Source organism: Callithrix jacchus, chromosome 6, assembly GCF_049354715.1.
Source record: "Callithrix jacchus isolate 240 chromosome 6, calJac240_pri, whole genome shotgun sequence".
In the NCBI taxonomy this organism is placed as follows: Eukaryota; Metazoa; Chordata; class Mammalia; order Primates; family Cebidae; genus Callithrix; species Callithrix jacchus.
This window is the reverse complement of record NC_133507.1, coordinates 61591812-61612945: the sequence shown is the minus strand read 5'-3', so window position 1 is coordinate 61612945 and position 21134 is coordinate 61591812. Positions and strand designations below refer to the sequence as shown.

General features: G+C 39.2%; 1 protein-coding gene across 4 annotated transcripts in view; it reads right to left on the bottom strand.

Moving 5' to 3' along the window:
* The window catches only part of STK39 (serine/threonine kinase 39), a 316648-nt gene that overhangs the window by 49885 nt on the left and 245629 nt on the right, over window positions 1-21134 (bottom strand). For all 4 annotated transcript variants that reach the window (XM_035304622.3, XM_035304624.3, XM_008998770.5 and 1 more), the window contains one exon: window positions 19695-19763. In XM_035304622.3, the coding sequence (XP_035160513.1) occupies window positions 19695-19763 (69 nt within the window). The remainder of the gene's footprint in view (window positions 1-19694; window positions 19764-21134) is intronic.

Below are 21134 nucleotides of genomic sequence, written 5' to 3'. Positions count from 1 at the left end.
TTGTTATGTCAACTCTCCCACTTTTCAACTGTTGTCAGCTAATCCCCAAATTTTGTTTGTTCAGCCCCCTCCCCACCTGCCAAAGAAAAAACAAAAAACCATTTCCAAGCAAGATCAGAGCTGTAGGCCACTAGGTTGTAACCTCTGCACTATAGCAAAAGCCTGAAGAAATTGTCTGGAACTAGGGTCAGAGCAGATGGAAGGATGTGGGATGAATTATTGACTAACGTGGTTCAGAGGCTTTGTGGTAAAACTTGAAGCTCAACAAATTTCAATCTGGGTATGCAGCAGAGGAACAGAATTCCACAGGCATAGAGGGACTCAATTAAGACTGCCTAGGTTCATTTCCTTAAGAACTGTGTTAAATTAAGATTTGAGATAGAAAATATGGGCTGAAGTAATTTTAAAAATCAGTTTTTCACAATTTGAGATTTATCTTTTTAACATATTCAAACAAAAGGAGTCGTGGTTTAAAGGCAAGGAAAAACCTATAATATATAATTAAGGTTGAATTTCTGCACACCAAATATAGTTAAGAAAATGGAGCAAAACCATATAATCAGCAATGAAGCACCAAGGGAACACCAACTACAAAAGACCATTTGTCTATTAAAAATAAGCACATGTAGCACACACAATCCAAAGGAAAATGCATAAACAAACTAGATTTCGCTTTCCTGTCAAGTATGAGATACTCACTAATGACACACAAGCACCTGTGAAAGCACACTTTGGTTTCTTCTCTTCTTTAATATTCCTAGCTTTTGAAAATGGGATGCAAATAGCACATCTCAAAAGCACATTCGAAAGACATGCTACACAGCAGTGATGTAATCTAAAAGCAATGTAGTAAGTTTTCTGAAGAATCATCTGCACCCAGAACGAGTGATTTATGTAAGACATTTTAAAGGTTCTAAAACTATTTAATGAGAGCATTACAGAGCTGGCAGTGTGCATTACAGCTGAAGCCCCACAATGGGCTCACGGAGACTCAACTTTCCATTCCAATGTGCATGCTTAGAGATGGGCATGAGCCAGTATGTGTCAGTCGCAGGGGAGGAGAGGATAGTTGGGAGCTTCCAACAGAGAAACTTTCTTCCTTCTTACTAAGATCCACTAAAAGACAAATGTGAATTAGGAAACATGCAGCGGGCCAGATGCCACAGCTCGTGCTTGTAATCCCAGCAGTTTGGGAGGCCAAAGGGGGAGGATTGCTTGAGGTCAGGAGTTGGAAACAGGCAGCACTGTTTCACTGGCAACCTCCTAAGACTATGAGGTGAATGAGCCTCGGGATAAAATCAACATTGTGGAGAGCTGGGCTAAGAGAAGGAAAGACCCCAGGTCCTGGAGGGTACCACTGAAATGCTAAACAACCCTGAAACCTTCCTTTCCTATGGATATCCAGTATGTGAGCTAAAATCCTCATTTAAGCCATTTTGAACAGTTTTCTGTTACCTACTTAAACCACTCTAATTCAAAGGGCAGTTTCTCCTGCAGAATCAAATTCTTCAAAATATTAAGAGTCAAGTTTTACACAGTATGGTCTTCTGGTAGGCATCGATTGCATTCATATAAAAACATACAGAATTGGAAGAAAAGATTCCCTTTGTCGTCTTAAGTTTCACAAAATACTGTCATATACTAGGAATGATATATTCTGTTTTGAAATGAGTGTTAATAGGTTAAGTGCAAATGGAGCAATTTTTACAAGTGGGTCCAAGAGACATTTCTATGAGTCTCCTTAAAGAAAACTTTCTGGGTTTCCACCAACCACTTTCGTATGTCATTCTGGAATACAGTCTTATACCAACCAGTGAGCAGTTTAAGCAATGGAAAGGAACGGAAGTATATATCAGTACCCAAGACACTACTACAGAGTTACAAAATTTTCCATGGTTATGAGTAAATGAAACCACCATCTCAAATATAAATAAACTTAACTGGTTCTTAATACAAAATTTATCTATAAGGATTGTTCCACCATCAATTACCATCTTCCTGCCTTCAAAGGAGTACTTTAAACTGAGTATACAGAAAATAATACTCATGATGTAGTTACCAGCGAAGAAGAAAATCACTACTACTGATTTCAATATGCATATACAACCCAACAATGCAAATATTTAAATATGGCACTATTTCATAGAATTTGTGTGTTTTTTTGTGGCAATGAAATTCATATAACATAAAATTAACTCTTTTAAGTGAACAATTCAGTGGCATTTAGCATATTAAGAGTGCTGTGCAACCAGTACCTCTATTGAGTTCTAACAGATTTTTATCACCTAACAGGAAAACTCTATATCCAGTAAGCAGTCACTCCCCATTCCCATCTCCTCCCAGCTCCCACCAACCACAAATCTACTTTCTATCTCTATGAATTTAACCATTGTGGATATTTCGTATAAATGGAATCATATAATATGTGACCTTTTGTGTCTGGCTTCTTTTACTTAGCATAATGCTTTTGAGGTTCATCTTGTAGAATTTTAATAAACTTTAAAATTATGCCAGAAAGAGTTGGTTTTAGGGCTCCCTGGAGAGAAGTCTCCAGTACAGCCACAGAGACTCGAGATGGGCCCAAAAGAATTTAAATCCTTCAGGTCACGAAAATCAACTATATAAATACAGAATAAGAGTAAATCAGGTAAGTAGCAACCAGATGGAAAAATATTTTAAAAGTAGTTGCAAAGACGATAGGAGAGGTATTAAGCTACAATAGAATCTCAATGATGAGTGCATAAAGTCTAACAGTATTTTATACTTTTCTATATATTTGATTTCATCATTAAAACATAAAAAATACTTTAAACACAGTAAGTGGTTTTCTTCAATAAAACAGTGTATCTAAAATTCCAATACAGAATATCACCCAAGCTTTCAAACTTCCATACCACATTAGGAATTTGGAGTTTATATATAATAATGTGAGCACTGCTCATCCGAAGGAGACAGAAAAAACAGAGTACTGAGAGAGAAGATGGAGGTGGTATTAGCAACTATACTACCACCCAAAAAAGTACATTAAGAAGAAAGGGTGGGCCGGGCACAGTGGCTCACACCTGTAATCCCAGCACTTTGGGAGGCCGAGGCGGGTGGATCACGAGGTCAAGAGATCGAGACCATCCTGGTCAAGATGGTGAAACCCCGTCTCCACTAAAAAGACAAAAAATTAGCTGGGAATGGTGGCGCACGCCTGTAATCCCAGCTACTCGGGAGGCTGAGGCAGGAGAATTGCCGGAACCCAGGAGGCGGAGGTTGCGGTGAGCTGAGATCGTGCCATTGCACTCCAGCCAGGATAACAAGTGTGAAACAAGAAGAAAGAAGGAAGAAGGAAGAAGGAAGAAGGAAGAAAAGGAGAAGAAAGAAGAAAGAAGAAAGAAGAAGAAGAAGAAGAAGAAAAGGTGAAGTGAGGCTTTGGGATTAGGTATGTTCTACACCAGAGAACAGAAATTAAAGGAGAATGATTCAGGCTCAGTATAAAGTTGAATTACTTCTAAGCAGTAATTCAACAATGAGCAGGTGTCTCTTAGACGGGGAAACTCTTTGGCACTAGAAACTGTCAGAGAGCTGGGCGACATGGTAAACTACCTTGCCTTCCCAGCCCTTTTGTCTGTTGCTGGTGCCAGCTTCATGGCCTGCAGCCCATGCAGACACATGGGGCCAGGCTCAGAGGGTGCTGGGCTTGCTTTAATGCTCTGTTGTCATTGTTTCGAAATTCTTAATTTTTGAAGAAGAGAATTTGTATTTTTATCTTGCACTGGGCCCTGTGAATTATGTAGCTGGTCCTGTTAACATGTACAGAAGAAATACTCTTATCTGATGAAGTGGGAGTGATATTTGCTTGGGTAAAACAAAAAGGCAGTTTAAGCAGGGAAAACATAAAACTGTGATTACAAAATAAAGCCAAAATTTAATGTTTTAAATGTACTGTCCACTCTTACAATGTAGGGCCAAAAACATTTTTTAAAATTCTAGATTTAAAAAATATCTCTATTTTCTTACAGTATCCTTCCAATATCTAACTTAACAACAGTTTTTAACAATTTGCCTTTATCAAGATTTTCTAAAAAGCATCCCATTTGTTTTTGTGCAGACACAACTCTCATTATCTGAACTCATATTTTATCAGTTAATTAAATGGCACCATTATAAGAAGTATGTCTGCATAAACAAGTTCATTAAACCTAGAACCTACCTGGCAGGAGCAGGCAAGGGGCTATGAAGTAGGATGTACTAACTTGTCATTTCTCACAGGTTAGCATCCAGCCTGCCCCTGGGCATCATGCGTGCATTTCACACAGTGAATTTAGAACGTCACTTAATTCAGTGGGTCAAGTTCATGGTGGTTGGCTAGTCCTCTGTAGAAACAGCAGCCTTCTTGCATGGTCTCTTGTCTGGGTTGTCCTGTTGAAGCCTATGAGCATGGCCACACTTCCATGGAAAAGAAGTATGAGTTTACCTGAGGTAATATGGACTCCCCCTGAAACTGATGGAGATTCTTGTCAAGTATCAAAAAAAGAGGTGTTTGGCAAAGAAACTAGAACTCAAAGAGGTAGATCACTGACTAAGGAACTGTAGAGCAAAGGGTGAGCCTGAGGAGGACAAGGGGATTTGCATTTCTCTCTCAGGCTCTCTTCTTAGGTCTAGACTTTGAGGCTGGATGGTTCTCAAGGCAGTAGGAAAGGACCACTTCAGTTACAGGGAAGCAGGCAGAAAACTAAACCAGGAGGTATCCCTAGAGTTACTTCCAGGCTCACTACAAGTGAACTATTTGGTTAGACCAATTTATCCAGTTGCCTATTCCCTTCTGAGTGACCATATTCATTCTGTTGTTATTACAACACTTTCCAGTTCTCTTTGGGCCAGTGAATCAATGGGAGAAAGTTTTCCCACTGCTAGTGTGGAGGTGGCAGAGGCAAACACAGTGAATATTGTGGATCGTAAGTAGGATGACAGTGGTTCAGTCATTCTTCCCTACGTGGAATTTACCTCCATTCTCTACCAGGAATCCGAGTCTCACTGTATTTGGGGAAACTACAGGGTTGCTTTATATTCTCTGGCTGGTATGGTATTTTGTAAAAGAAGTTTGATGTTTGATAAGAGGCCAGGTGAATTTACTTCAAAATGGAACGAGAGAAGAACTACCACTTACTGAGTGCCTCCTGGAGGCCAGCCATCAGACTAACTCCTTCATGTAATGTTATAATTCTCATAACCATTCCATGAGTTAAGTGGGCCTCCCTAGGGTAAAGAAGAAACTGAGGAATAGAGAGATGAACTAACTTCCCAAAGTCACATGTCTTCACTGACAGAGCCGGGATTTGAACCTGCAACCATCTGATTTTAAAATCTGTTTCCCTTCCCTACACTACATGAGCTCTACAGCAGTTTCAGATCCTAAAAGTCTGGGAATATTTTTTAAAGTGAATCCCAAAAAGTGGTGCACAACAGGGAGAGTCTTACAGCTATCCAAAAGAGACACAGAAAAACTGATTTTACTAAAATTCATCCATCACCAACAAATCTGAAACCAGTGATTTAAAGAATTCTGGAGGTTGTTATTTAATGGAGACCACGGTGCTGTATAACAATTTCTATGTGTTTTTGTTACCTCTACTATTCAGAAGATTGGAAAGTTCTTTCCCTTAAAAGAAAGAATAAATCCAATTAAAGGGAGGGTTTAAAAAATTAAAGGAATGACCAGAACTATCAGATGACTTTACCAATGCATAAACACTCCAGAAATCACCACTGTGGGAAAAAACTGCCCCAGCCCTATATCCAGCTCACCAGGACAAAGGTTAGCTAAACAAGAACTGACTTTACTGCACCTACATTCTGAACATGAAGCCACTTGAGCTCTCACTTAAATTCGGATAATTAGAATGTTAGTCTCTGAAAGAATATTCACTAAATTCGATTGCAATTAATGGACTTGAAATGGCAGGTTTGCTCTAGCCCAATGAACATGAATATTTTATGTATTCTGTACTCAATTACAATGATAATACTTCTACTCTGTGTGTAGCAGTGCCTTAGCCCACACTATAATTTGTGTGAGAGTAAGGCAATATTATGAAATGGAAATATACTTAATCTGTTTTGGGAATATACATGAAGACCCTTGGGTTAGTAATTAATATAGAGAAAATACCTGTGATTAATGCCTAAGTTGTTTTTTTTTTTCCTTTTCTAAGAATCCTAATTTCCTTTTGATAATTGGATTCAGAATTACTAGAAGGTATCTCTACAGTTCTCCTGGCCCCCAAACGTTAAATACAAGTCACTTTTCAATGTCCTCGCACATAAATGAACCCAAAACATTGAAACGTCATCCCAGCTTTTATTTCTCAAGTCCTCCAGGACTGTTGTCTTGTCTCTCTGCGGTTCCTACTCACCTCAGTCAAATGAAAATCAAATTCAGGCAGCAAAGGAGTCTAATGAAACACATCTCAAGGAAAGCATTTATTTGCCCTCTTGGAGAAGAAAAAGGCTAGAGAAGCACAAAATTTATACTTTAACTACAAAGGGACCCTAGTTGAAAGACTAGGATTCAGTTTTCACAAGTCATTACAGCTAATGGCTCTTTACAAGTTCCTTCGTGATCTGTCGCCTGCCTCCTCCCCATCCTTATTCCCAATCCCCACTCCTCATTTGCCTGTTCTGGCCATACTGGTAAGCTTGTACAAAATCCATTTTCTCTGCACATGCCCAGCATGGATAGGCCTATCTATGACTTTACTCAAATGTCTCCCTCAGAGGGGCTTCCCCTGCTCTTGAATCTAGATGAACACCCCATGTTTCTTCATCATTGTCTTTCTTTATAGCACATCGTTGTTCCTTCAGAGTGCTTCTCACAATTTGTGATTTCACTGACACCTGTGTACTGACTTGTCTAAGGTCTGCCTCTCAAGTTGGACTGCAAGCTTCCTGAGGGCAAAAACCCTGTTTTGTTAATCAGGTATACTCAGCACAGAGTAGATGAGATACTTTATTTATTGAATGAATGAATGAAGTACAGTTGCTTCAGGGCCTGGGTGACAAGTGTGGTAGAAGGCTCCTCCCACTACTTCTGAACGGAAGCAGGTACCACTCTCTGGCCCCAAACAGGAAGTGTCTGGTAACCTTCTGGAAGCAGCATTCCCCTTGTGGGTACTGGTGTCCTCATACTGGCTTTTTTTTTGTTGTTGTTGTTGCCCAGGCTGGAGTGCAATAGCATGATCTCGGCTCACTGCAACCACCGCTTCCTGGGTTTAAGCGATTCTCCTGCCTCAACCTCCCAAGTAGCTGGGATTACAGGCATGCGCCACCAGGCCTGGATAATTTTGTATTTTTAGTAGAGATGGGGTTTCTCCATGTTGATCAGGCTGGTCTCTAACTCCCAACCTCAGGAGATCTGCCCATCTTGGCCTCCCAAAGTGCTGGATTACAAGGCGTGAGCCACCGTGCCGGGCCCAAGCAATCTTTTGGGCAGGGAGCTAGTGAGACTGCCACATGGTAACCCGCACTAGCAAAGTCATTTAAGGAGCCTTGGGACATCCCTTTGGAGACTCCCAACAATATTCCAGGGGAATATGCGTTATTACTGGCTAATAACTATTTAGCCTGCAAACAGTTGAACCGAATGGATATTTCAGATTATGCCTACAAGATTAAACTTACATTTAATCATTGCTAAGTGAACATCTAAAGCCACTGTTCAGAGTTATTTTAAGTGCAGAGTTCTATATTTTTGACAATAAAAAATCCATCATGAAAAAAATCAACAATTAATTTCTCATAATCATTCCTTACCTAATAAAAATTTTCATGAGCACTAAAGAAGACAGCCAACTTTCCTTTTGCTTTATAAAAGAAATTCTGAGAGCTACAGCGAGCCTAGAGTGCCAGAGGCTGAGAAGCCCATTAGTCAGAATAACCGATAGCGTTTTTATGCTTCCCAGGAGTAATGCTGTCCAAATCATGTCCTCTAACCTGTATTCTACCTTTCTATTAGACACTGAGTTCCCATTGTATGTCATTCTCACCTTATTACTCAATACCACGAACAAATACAAGAATTAGAGGCAAAACAGTTAGAAGGATATGTGAGGAATGAATAATCAACCCTGGAAGGAAAGCCAGGCCAGTGGCTAAACAATTCAGATGTTCTTTCTTGTCCTTCTGACCCTACGTATCACAGAAAGACAAGAAAGTGCAGAGCTCTGACAGCACAATCTGGACCCCAGATCCATTCATCCAATGAAGAAATGAGCCATGAGTATATTGACTTTCTAAAAATCCAGTCAACGATCACAAACTGGTAAGGAATCTCAGAAACTGTAATAAATTAGCCCTCCAAGGGGTCTATTACCAAAAAGATACTTTGAATCTGATGCTCTGATTTTGAGTAACAAATCTCTCATTTCTAACCAAATCCTACAAGGATAGAGATTAAAGCATTAAATCTATTTCTCAAGTTTAATGGACAGCTCCTCCTTTACTTGCTGCCATTTTGTACTTGGGTCAGAAGGGACATGGCCGGGCCCATGTGTTTGCACCTATGGCTATTCAGATGGTTTCCTGACTATGAATTCCTGCTGTCTGGCTCTATATAGCTCAGCAGACACAGAATCTGGCAAGAAAATTTTCTTTTATGGAATGGTTACCATGGGTTATACAGTATAGTGGATGATTCTGGAAAACACTAGCCCAAGAACAAAATTGGAAAATATCACACATATCCCCCAAATATGTACAACTATGATATACTAATTTTAAAAGAAACACACACACAAAGAATAAAACTGGGCACAAATATTGATGATACAATGGGCACAGTGTAAACCTGATGACAAGCACAAGTTTCTAAATCTATCAGCAGGTGAGCAGTCAAGGTCTCTCCTTGTTTTAAAATGAATCTGGGGCAAAGGTACTGTTATACAAACTTTTGGATGCTAAACTTATTTAAGTAGTGCAAGATTAAGACTTAGGCTTTCTTGGGACCGGCAAGAAAGTCCTTTTTTTAAAAAAAAAATAATGATAACCAAATATAAGATGCAGGATCAAATTTCAGATTATAATTAAACATGGAGCCAAAACAGTAATTAGAAGCCCACAATGAATTAAAAAATAATGATTTAGTTTTCTTTCTTAGCTTTCACATTTTTTGATTGGGCAAACAAGGAGCTGTATTACTTGTTATATAGGAAATCATGAGGCAATGACTTACTTCTCTTTTATATTAACCAATGAAGTAAAAAAAAAAACAAAACAGCAGAGAGATTTTATCTGGGACTTGGAGACTTGCCTGTCAGACTATTAACAAGTAGACTGTTGAACAAAAGAGACATTTAATTTAAATCCTACACACTTGATAATGTTAGAAACATGTAAGTCATCACAAGGACGAGGTTTCCTGCACCAAAGCAAACCTACTTTACTTCCACTAGAAACACATTTTTGTCATAAGTAGGAACTGGTCAAAAAGTGTGGCGAGACTGGAGTTAAAGGACAGATTAACATAAATTAAAACAGGGCAATCTAAAGTAATTGAAAAAAGCAAGACTCTACTGACTTAGTAGACATCTACGACTAATCCACTGGTAAGCTCATTTCACTTAAGTGAAGTTAAGTACATATCCTAATTGGATTCTATCTCTGTACCAGTGGTTTTAAAGAGGATTCACAGCTCCTAACTAAATACAAAGTAACAAAGTTAATTAGAAAATCAGGGCTTACAGTGCGGTTTACTGCTGCAGTGATTCATAATCGTGTAACCCAGAAACTGAGAACATCTTTGGGAAAATTACAGATATTATTTTATGCTAGAACTCCTTGGAAATAACATTTGCCCAAATTTTAAAAGGTAGTTTTCAATCACTCCTTTCTCCCATTCCCAAATCAGAAGTTCTTTACAAAGGACAGATCTACCAACACTTCCCTGGACAGCTGGTCATTCATTCTACTTTAGAATCTGCAGATAGGTAAGCACAGGGAGTGGCTGGCCTGGCAGAGGATTCAATCTTATAAGTGGACATCACAGTTTAAGCTTCTGATTTAGTTTTCTAGGAACTCTTTTCTTCTGCTTAATTTCTTTGAATTTGTCACAGAGGAGTATGGACACTCTCTTATGCTTTTATCAGATTTAAAAAATGATATGCTGTCAAAGCAAGAATTCTATGCATTTTGCTTGAGTCTTTTGCTCTTAAATAAACTTCAGAAGATACACAGCAACCTTTAGGTGTATGATGAAACTAATGCTGAATCTGTGTGCTCCATGCGGGCTTGTGTGTGTGTGTGTGTGTGTGTGTGTGTGTGTACGCGCACACGCGCGCTCTCACTGCACATTCATTTGGGCCTGGTTCCCAGCGTTCCGCAGAGCAAACAGCTCTTTGGAGGTTTAAAGCAACACTGTGATTCTACCATTCCTGAAGAGTTCAACTGCTGAATCTCTCTGTTTTTTGTTTTGTTTTGTTTTGAGATAGAATGTTGCTCTGTTACCCAGGCTGGCGTGAAGTGGCGCGCCGGCTCCCTGCAACCTCTGCCTCCTGGGTTGAAGCAATTCTCCGGATTCAGTCTCCTGAGTAGCTGAGATTACAGACGTGTGCCACCATGCCTGGCTAATTTTTGTGTTTTTAGTAGAGAACAGGGTTTCACCATGTTGGTCAGGCTGGTCTTGAACTCCTGACCGCATGATCTGCCCGCCTCGGCTTCCTAAAGTGCTAGGATTACAGGCTTAAGCCACCACACCTGACCCAATTGCTGAATATCTTAACTCATCTAGAAATGGTAGTGATTGATCTGAATGGAATTAGAATTACTAAACAATATATTAGGTAATCCAGCCTATCATTTGGAAAATTTAAAAAATAATTTTGTATGCTAGTTTTTAATATTAATGTCCAATTTTTCTATTTAGGGAATAAATATTATATCTCAATAAAGATTTGTTTTTAAAGAAGAGATATTTGGGAAGCCAGGAACAATGAGTTACAATCAAATTGGCAGTGGTGCCTTTTTGAAAATGGAAACACTACGTCCTATCTAACTGGTCAACATTTATTTCTGGTAAAAATATACAAGGAAAGTAATCAGCATAGCACCTCAAAGTACTTATAGTCCTAAGTCCCTAAGGTATTAAACTTAACATGCAGACAACTTTTAATCAGGAAGCACTCAGCTGTATATATTGATATCGTTCAATTGACCCCAAGCCTGTCTAAACCCAGAAAGGGTTTAAGGAGTTTTCTTCCTTTATTACTTGTCACCATTTCAAAATCATAGTACAATGGTAATACAGACACCATTTTAATAATGAAAGTATTTCTTCACTGAAAGTCAAACATCAGTGAAGATCACAGCATAATCGCTGAACTGAATATGAGACGAAATATGTTCACTGTTTTCCAAGACTTTCATCGTAAAAGTGTACTGCTGCTCCGTAAATATCCCTGACTGTAGCAAGGAGAACAGAGCACTTCACACATCTAACCATATGCTCATGACTGAGCAGAGAGATTCTGTTGCTCCCATACTTGAGAACCTAAGCATACTTTGCCATTTTGTAGAGAAATAAAAGCTGAAGGCCATCTGGAGGATCCACTGCATCCTGAGCAGCAATATTAGCTTTAATAAAAACTGTTAACTTATTTTGATAAAAATTTATACCGATGTCATATATGTGGCATCTACACCACTCATACACATAAACACAATTTTAAAGACTTAACTGGCACAGTTTTAAAACAGACTCCTAAAGACAGAAGAAGGAGATTAGTGAGACTGGGAAAAAGGTACAGATGATGAAGTGAGCTGAAGACATCTCCAGAGATTACTATAAGCATAAAATAGTGACTATGAAATTCCCGTGTGTATGAGAATCACTTGGGATACTTATTGAAATACAAACGTCCACACTCTATGCCTGAAAGACTGCTCATGCTGTAGCTCTGGGCTGGAACACAGAAACATGCATTTTTTTCGCCAGATAAGACAGGCATCTCACAGCTCATACTTTGGGAGACACTCAAAATACTTATCTCTAGCAAGCCCTTGAGGACAAAAGGCCTTCTTCTTCTTCCTCTTCCTCCTCCTCCCCACCCCTTCCTCTTTTTTGAGACAGTCTTTCTCTGTCGCCCAGGCTGGAGTGCAATGGTGCGATCTCAGCTCACTGTAACCTCTGCCTCCTGGGTTCAAGCAATTCTCCTGCCTCAGCCTCCGGAGTAGCTGGGATTACAGGCATGCCCCACCATATCCAGCTAATTTTTGTATTTTCAGTAGAGACAGGGTTTCTCCATGTTGGCCTGGCTGGTCTCAAACTCCTGACATCAAGTGATCCGCCTGCCTCAGCCTCAAAAACTGCTGTGATTACAGGTGTGAGCTCCCATGGCTGGCCAGAAGGCCATCGAGACAAAGCATATTTCTTTCCCAAAAGACCAGACTCAAAAGTCATGTGGTAAGTCAATTTTTGAGAGAGAAAGAAAAGGAACGTGGGAAAAGGCAGAGGAGAAAAAAATCAATCATAGTGAATTACTATTTCTTCTTTCAGAAGATACAGGAATATTTACATCATCCAATCATTGATGCATGCAATAATCCAGTACTGAATTTGCAAATGGAATACAATGTATTCCTTTATCCTACATATTTATTAAATGCCCATGTGTGTCAACAATGGTAGCGATACAAAAACATTTCTGACAAGCCTTACCCTAAAGATGCCTTCAACCTCCACACAACAGAAGACAAACACGAAATAGCATAGCAGGATGAAAGCCGTATGTCACGAGGTGGTAAAAATATGGTTCTCTGGCATTCTAGAAAAGGAAAAGCTGTCCTCCAAACTGTGGAGGGAGTAGGGTGTAAGGCAGCAGATGCGGCTTCATGATGGTGACATGTATGGTGAGTCTTGCAGGCAGACAGGTTTTGAAACGTTGATTCTTCTTGTGTAGGAAAAGAGCATCCCATGGGGCATGAACAATAGATCTAAAAGTCTACTGAGAGAGCTTTGGTAACATCTATCACTAAACTAAGTTTTCCTTCCAGTGACAACTAGTAAGTGACACTCAAAATCCATCAAAGGAAAACTGCAGAAATGAATGCAGGCACACTGTTCCCTTTTCAGAAAACAGAAATTCCAACATCTGGTTCTAAACTCCACTTAAATGAAATAGACATATGTTGCTACAAGGCTGGGAAAGGGTGGTATAAAAACACAGCAAAGAGCAGTCAGTGGGCATCTGTCAAGCAGCTTCTCTTCCTGTGTATACACACAGTTACACCCTGGCCTTTGTATCAAGCCATGCGGATTAGAGTTGAGCAACTTTGTAGAAGTTGGGAAGCAGGCCACATAACTGTTTAGCCTAACATACCCACTGGTGTTCCTTCTACTATAAGTGAGGTTCTAAAAAACTTATGAAAGTAATTCCTTGAAAATGTGTAGCACAAAGTCTGAAAATAACTTAGAACTTTTGTTTTCTTTTGTACATAAGAATTTTGTTTTTTGCATTTTTCCCTCTCTGCTTCTATTGCAGAGAAAACTTCTTTTCTCACCGGCTGTTTTTTCATCAGGAGGCAAAGAAAACAAGGAGTTCCTCTGCTGCCTCACTCTGCTGATCACCAATCATCCTTGAGAATCCTCTGACACAGCTGGAATAGGGACTCAGATCTGGTCTCTTTCCATTTGTCAGCCAACTCAGCCAGGCAAGATAAGCAAATTTATGCATGCATGTCCTCTAGTTTTTCATCTTGCAAACTTTTTAAAACCAACACCCATCCAAGAGGCCTTGCCGATCTTATCAATGGCTATTTACACAAAGCCTAAAATTTTTTCCTGTTTCTTGCCTAAGGTAGTGCTGAGTTTAAGCACACGTGAAGTGGGTTTATGATTTCTGTCTACAAACAGCACATTTAATTTCTGCACTGCTTCTACTGCTCAAAAGCAATCACTTCATGTCACTATACTGACCTTTCTTCAGTCCAAACTCTGCTTTGCAAAGTTTTGCACACAAAAGGTTGGCTACCCTGAAGCTAGGTATTGAAGACTTATTGTAACCTGTGCTTGCCATATTATAGTAAAACTCTAACATTCACTGCTCCATAACATATGCTATTGCCTTTTCAGCTTTTTCACACTGCTGTAAGCATTTATTCCAATTCAAAAGAAAATGCTGATGGGAACAAAAAAAAAACCAGATTTTAAATTTATTTAAATGTTAGCTATTTCATATTATAGAAGCTGCAAAAAATACACATGTAAGAAATCATTCAAACCCTCTATATAAACTGGACTCTTTTTTTTACACAGCTTTCCTCAAGTGAGCTTATTTCGTATTTGCAAACACTCTGAATTTTGCAATCTTGAAAGCAAAATTCTTAAAACACTAGAATCCTATAACTCAAAGTAGCCTTTGTTTCTAAAGTAAATGTTATGTCCATCTGTATATATCAGAGTGGGATCTGTTCATCCCTATTTGTTTATGGAGGGCCAACTATGTGAAATGCAGTTTGGGGCACTGGGAATGTGGCAGTTAACAAAAACAGATTAAAATCCTGGCCTTAAAAATCTTATGCCCAAGGAGAAATCCTACATCGGTAACAAAATAAATAAATAAAACATACAGGCTATTGAATGGGGAGAGGTTAGGTAGAGTAACAAAATAAGGAAGAGGGTGGAGAGTTGGGGGTGGGGTGTGATTTCAATGAGGCTGCTCAGGGAAGACCCTTTTGCAAAGTAGTCTTTAAGCACCAGGGGGTGGGCATACATGGCCCTGAAGGAGTGTACTGGAAGAAGAGCAAGTTCAACAGCCGAGGTGGCTGGGATGGAGTGAGCAAGGGGAAGAGCAGGAGAGGAGACACAGCGCAGGGGACTGGGGGCCACAGAGTCTGCGGGTGGAGAGCCACTGCAGAGTTTTGATTGAACTATGAACACGATCATAGTTTACTTCTTAAAAACGGAACTAAAATTCACATATTATAAAAGTCACCCTTTTAAAATGCATGGTTCAGTGGTTTTCAGTAAAGTCACAAGGTTGTACAGCCATTACTACTTCTAATTCCGGAACATTTTTGTCACCCCAGTAAGAAACCCAATACATATTAGTCACTCCCCTGCCCTGCTCATTGCCAGCCCCTGGCAAACACTCTTCTGCTTTCTGATGCTATGGATTCAGCTACTCTGGACATTTCATATAAATGGAATCACACCATATGTGGCCTTTTGCATCTGATTCACTTTACCTGGATCTCTGGCTGCTGAGATGAGAACAGGCTAAAGGGAAACAAGGACAGAAGCTGGAATGGTAGCAAAGGGATGAATACAAGAACTCAACTGGGAGTAGAGAGGGGCTTAAAACAGGATGGAATGTGAGACGGTGAGCAAAGGCTGGATCCTGGGCACACTCAGATGGGGTGATGTGAAGTATGAGAGAAAGAAAAGTCAAGGACAATGCCCAGGGTTTTGGCCTGAGCACCTAGAAAGGTGGACAGGACGCCAACTAAGAGCCTAAGACTCCTGGAGGGGCAGGCTGGGAAGAAACACCAGGGGCTGGATTCCGAAGCTGTGGATTAAATCTGGGCTATTATCTTTCCAAGTGAAGATGCTAAAAGGGGAGCTGAATATAAGTCTGGAATTCAGACAAAAAAGTCTGAAGATACAAATTTGGGAGTTAAAGAATGAAAGGTATTGAATAACTTCCATTGGTCAAAGATATAAATTCGGGAGTTAAAGAATGAAAGGTATTTAATACCATGAAACCAGATAAGACCAGCAAAGGAGCAAGTAGAGAAAGAGAAGAGATCTAAGGAAAGAGTCCTTAGCCACATTAAGATTTGTAGGTTAGAGAGATGAGGAGGAACCAACAAAAAAGACTGAGAAGGAAATACAAGTAAGATGGGAGAACTAAGACAGGGTGGGGTCTTAAAACCAAGGGAAAAAACTTATCATGGAGAAGGGCACTGTCAACTATGCCCAATGCTTCCGATAGGTCCAGCACGATGAGGACTGAGGATGATCCTCAGGTTTAGGAACATGGCAGCATTCACAGACCACTTGTCCTTTACCTTGCCTTTTCTCCCCTCGCTCCAGCCACGCCTACCTGCGCATCTGCCACTGCTTTTGCCAGGTGTGTTTTCCCCAGGTACAGCTTTAAAGAGAACAGTTTTGAGTGGAGTAGGGAGGTCGAAAGTCTGACTGAGGTGGGTTTAAAAGAGAGTGGTAAGAGAGGAATCAAAGCCAGGACAATTTTCTTTGATAAGTTTAGCTGTAAGGGGAGGGAGAGAAATAGCTGTAATGGGAGGTGGGGTAAAGACAGGGCTTTCTGAAGATAAGATAAATAAAAACATAGTTGTATACTGGTAGGACATATCTAGTAAAGAGAAAAATAGATGAGGAGGGAGGGAGTAGACTGGTTAGAGGGAGTAATTTCAAACATATTAGTTTGTCAAACATCAGCAATTAAAATATAAAACATCCACTAGTCCATGGAAAAACTAAAAAGGAAAAGCTATTTTTTTTCCCCCAGGGGACACAAGAACCACCATCATTTAAAATTACCTGGGTCCACTTTTTAAGGCTGAAGATACAAATTATATGCAGAGTGTCAACATCAGGGAGTCAACAAGACCCAAGCTCAAGGACCATTATCAATTGCAACAATCTAGATACTTCTTCTGACCTCAGTTTTCAGTCTATAAAACAGTGATTAAAACAACGTGTTCTCTCTTCCTTTATAGAATTGATGTGATAATCAAATGAAATACACAAACTGTAAACACTTACGTGTGATGTCCATGTAAGGCATTTTTAAGTGCTACTATATCAAAAAGAATTACACATGCCTGTTCTTACTCCAATACTCTCTACACAGAAATAATTCAGTTCCAAGAAGGGGAAAAAAGGCAAGCTGAAGATTTTTTAGAAGAATAATTAAGGCATAGGAAAAGAAATACTTTATAATTATATACAGTATTTAAAACACACTCCATAAGTTGTACATGAACTCTACCTTAATTTCCTAATTTCCTCCTTTTAAAAATTCAACAACAACAATAAAACCCTCTTAACTTTAGCTGAGCCTGGGGCAAAAAAAAAAAAGTACCTTAAATTTGACTGTAGATCTGAAGCAAAAACCATGCTTAAAAGAAGACATGACCTAATGCCTTTCCATGAATCGCTCTTATTTTCTGTGTTCCTAACCACCTGCCAAGATCAGCTCAAATAAAAGAATAATCTGATCCTTGGCTTCTTGCCTAATAAGAAACATTAGTAGGCGTTTCAAAGAAGTTTTTAATTATTATTTTCACTTGCTGATTACTTTTTTATTCTGGATGCTGAGTATATAGACCATAGCTCTCTTCAAGGAAAATGTATATTGCAGGGTCTCCTGATCTATCCATTAACTTCTATTTCTTCTGGTGAACTAAGACACAAATGTGTGTATTTATGTTTTCTAATGAAGGAGAGTGTTCATCTTCATCAAGGAATTGGTAGATTAACATAATGAATTCTCAGATGGAATTTAAAGTAGACACCAAAGTTGAATTAATCTTTTTTCTCAGCTTCCCTCTCACATTTGATTAGAAAACTTAGGTGAGAACTTAGCAGGCCTTAAACCTCACAAGGCTGTAAAGGCAGATGTGAAAGACAAAATATATAAGGGGATACACACTCATAACACATAGATGCATGTATGTCACTTTTCTCTAAAATATGTCTGTGTCTCCTTATGTATGAAGCCACTTGGCAAAGAAATTGGAGCTTCACTGTGAAATCAATGTGTATAATTCATATATAATCAATAGGAAAAAACCTATTTTTTCTAATTATAAAGGCATCACTGTATCTGTATTTATGACATATCATTTGTATATAAATAACATTAGATATTGTGTCTTTAATCAGGATTCCAATCTTCCACTATAAACTCAATTACACTTATTTACATAAAATAATTCACTTTATAATGATCTACATTCCAAAGTTAGCAGGAGAAAATTATTCTGATAGGTGTGTGTGGCTACTTTAAATTCCCTCTCAGTCACATACTCCAGCATTACTGGGAAAGGACTTATTTGAATAAGTTATTTTTAAAATTAAAACATATCCTTTAAGAGGCCAAGGGTGGTGGCTCATGCCTGTAAACCCAGCACTTTGGGAGCCAAGGCAGGTGGATCACTTGAGGTCAGGAGTTTGAGACCAGCCTGGCCCACATGGTGAAACCCTGTCTCTACTAAAAAATACAAAAATTAGCCAGACGTGGTGGCAGGCACCTGTAGTCCCAAGCTACTTGGAAGGCTGAGGCACAAGAATTGACTGGACCCAGGAGGCAGAGGTTGCAATGGGCCAAGATTACGCCACTACACTCCAACCTGGGCAACAGAGTAAGATCCTCTCTCAAAAAAACAAACAAACAAAAAGAAACCATATCACATAAGAGGAGCATGCCATTCCAAACATCAGTTTTGATTTAAATATTTTTAAATAATGCATTATCATAATATACATCCCCCTAAATAATGTTATTAGAGTTAATAATATAATTATATTAACACAATTAATATTAATATGCTAACTAACCTTGATTACTTGGGGTTATCATTTCAGTTATACAGTAATACATTATAAAATCTCTATAAAGTCAGAATTTGCTGAAGAGCATGGAGCTATTCACCCTCACCCTAGGTGGAACCAGGCTACACATTTTCTCAGATGACTATGTCTGCCTCTTAGAGCTTTCCCCGCTCCTCTGCCTTGTCAGGAGGTCTCTTGGTCATTGCTTGCTTCTATCAGCAGGCCTACGTCCAGCAGGCTCCCCTATCTCTGTGCAGCTATCTTATGATTCTAAAGAAGGGAGAAAGACCCACAGTTTCAGAGTGAAATTGTTCTGCTACAACCCAGCTGCATGGTTCTAGACACACTACTGAACCTCTTTAGGAATTCATTTCCTTATCTTTACAGTGAAAGAACTGGCCTGAATGATCTTTAAGTTCCCATCCAAACCTGATATTTTATAATCCATACTGCTGAGGGCTTAAAAAATGGATTCTAAGTTTATGAGAATTATGACCAAAGAGAGAATATAGAAACTCTGAATAATGGCTTCAGAGGGTACTATGCTTTAGTGCACAGAATTTATAGCATCTTATTCTTGGGTCTTCTGAGTTCTTTGTTATATTTCCAATAAATGAAGGTCCTCACTGGATAAATCATGTTCAGATACATGAGACAGTATTACATTAAGAGTTTTTGAAAAAAATTAAATATGATTTTTTTTCCTGAGACAGAGTTTCGCTCCTGTTGCCCAGGCAATGGCGCAATCTCAGCTCTTTGCAACGTCTGCCTCTCAGGTTCAAGCAATTCTCCTGCCTCGGCTTCTCGAGTAGCTGGGATTACAGGCGTGCGCCACCATGCCTGGTTAATTTTGTATTTTTAGTAGAGACAGGGTTTCACCAGGTAGGCCAGGCTAGTCTCGAATTCCTGACCTCAGGTGATCCACTTGCCTTGGCCTCCCACTATGCTGGGAATACAGGCATGAGCCATGGCACCTGTCCAAATATGATTCTTAAGTATACTTTTACATAAAAGATAAGAATTCAAGAAGAATTTTTCAAATATTCAGAGTGAATTATTCCTTAGTGAAAACTTTTGCTTCTGAACACATTTCCATTTGATATACCAACAAAATGACAGTGCATACTAAAAAACAATTTACCTATAACTACATCATGACCATCCACCAAGCCAGCAGAGAAGAGCTCCTGAGATACACCATCTGCCGTATCTGTTCGAATGTGAAATGAATATGCGTTAGTAACCGTAACATAAAAACCCAGTACAATGTAAAATACATATTTTTCATTTACTAAAATCACCCATGAGTTTTAATTCAACAATTCAGACTCTATCAGGAGAAAATCAGAAGCAACATGAAATATGTTTTGCCACATGCCATTTGCATCTTGCTATTTATTTAACAGAAGTTAGACAAAATTATTTTTTTCCACTTTTGGTGAACTAAAAAATGTGTGCACTCTGGCTACTATCTGACTTAATCTTTAAATGCACCTTCAGAAATTATAGCTGTTCCTTACGACACTGCTTTTCTTTCCTGCCAAGGTTAATCCCACCCACCATCATCAATCCTTTCCTGTCATTAGAAGCTATGGAGTGAATTTATGGGAAAGGTTGAATGGGTAGCATCTAATACAACCTTATATTTGGTACAAATAACCTATGAGCTTGTTGGACTATTGAGATGAGCTATTTAAATGTACGCTATTAAGAAACTCCTTTAACATGACATTGATCATTTAATAGCAACGGATTCATTGTCTTAGAAAAATGTGGTTGAATAAAATAACGTACTTTCTCAATGATAAGTGACAGGAGTTGGCAATCTCATAAGGATGGGACTAAAGAGGCTGCAACAAGTAAATACAGCTGGAATTACTTAATTGAAAGGTTACGAATGAACGTGGTAACACTGTAATCTACTTGAAGGCTTTGTAAAGAGAAATTGACAAATTGCAATGTGCTCCGAAGAACTGTTATAAACCCCCATGATTTTACAAGGGAGCTGACTTGGTCCCCAGGGCCTTCAGATATTCTCACAAATATCCAGAACTGTAGCTTGAAAAGAAGAAACTGGCTCAGCAGGCTGTAACACTCTAGGTGGGGTTTGACAGAAATGTCTTCCAAAGTCAGGGGGCACCTGAAAGTACAGCTGCTAAATCAAACCAGCATCTACATGGAATTGTGGTTTGTGACACGAAAAGCTGCCCTAAACATGAACTGCATTTCCTTACTTCATCTGTGCTTCAGATGTGGTGACTAGGTAAGTGGGCTAATGTGTGTGTGTGTGTGTGTGTATGTGTTTCCACATGTGCATATACATGTGAGTGTGCAGCTGGAGTACATTTGTCTTTCAGAACTCTCGGGGTTTAAAAAGCTTGCCCAGTGTCCGACACATAGCAAATAATAAATGGTAACTGTGATAATGATGCAGCAGGCAAAGCTCATTTGAAACACACCTTACACTTTATACTTCCAGAGAAACTTTGGTATTCTGCCATTTTACTGATTCCACTTCATAATAAAGTCATAATGAAATGGAATAAAATGAAATAAATGGCAAAGAAATACATAGGAATCT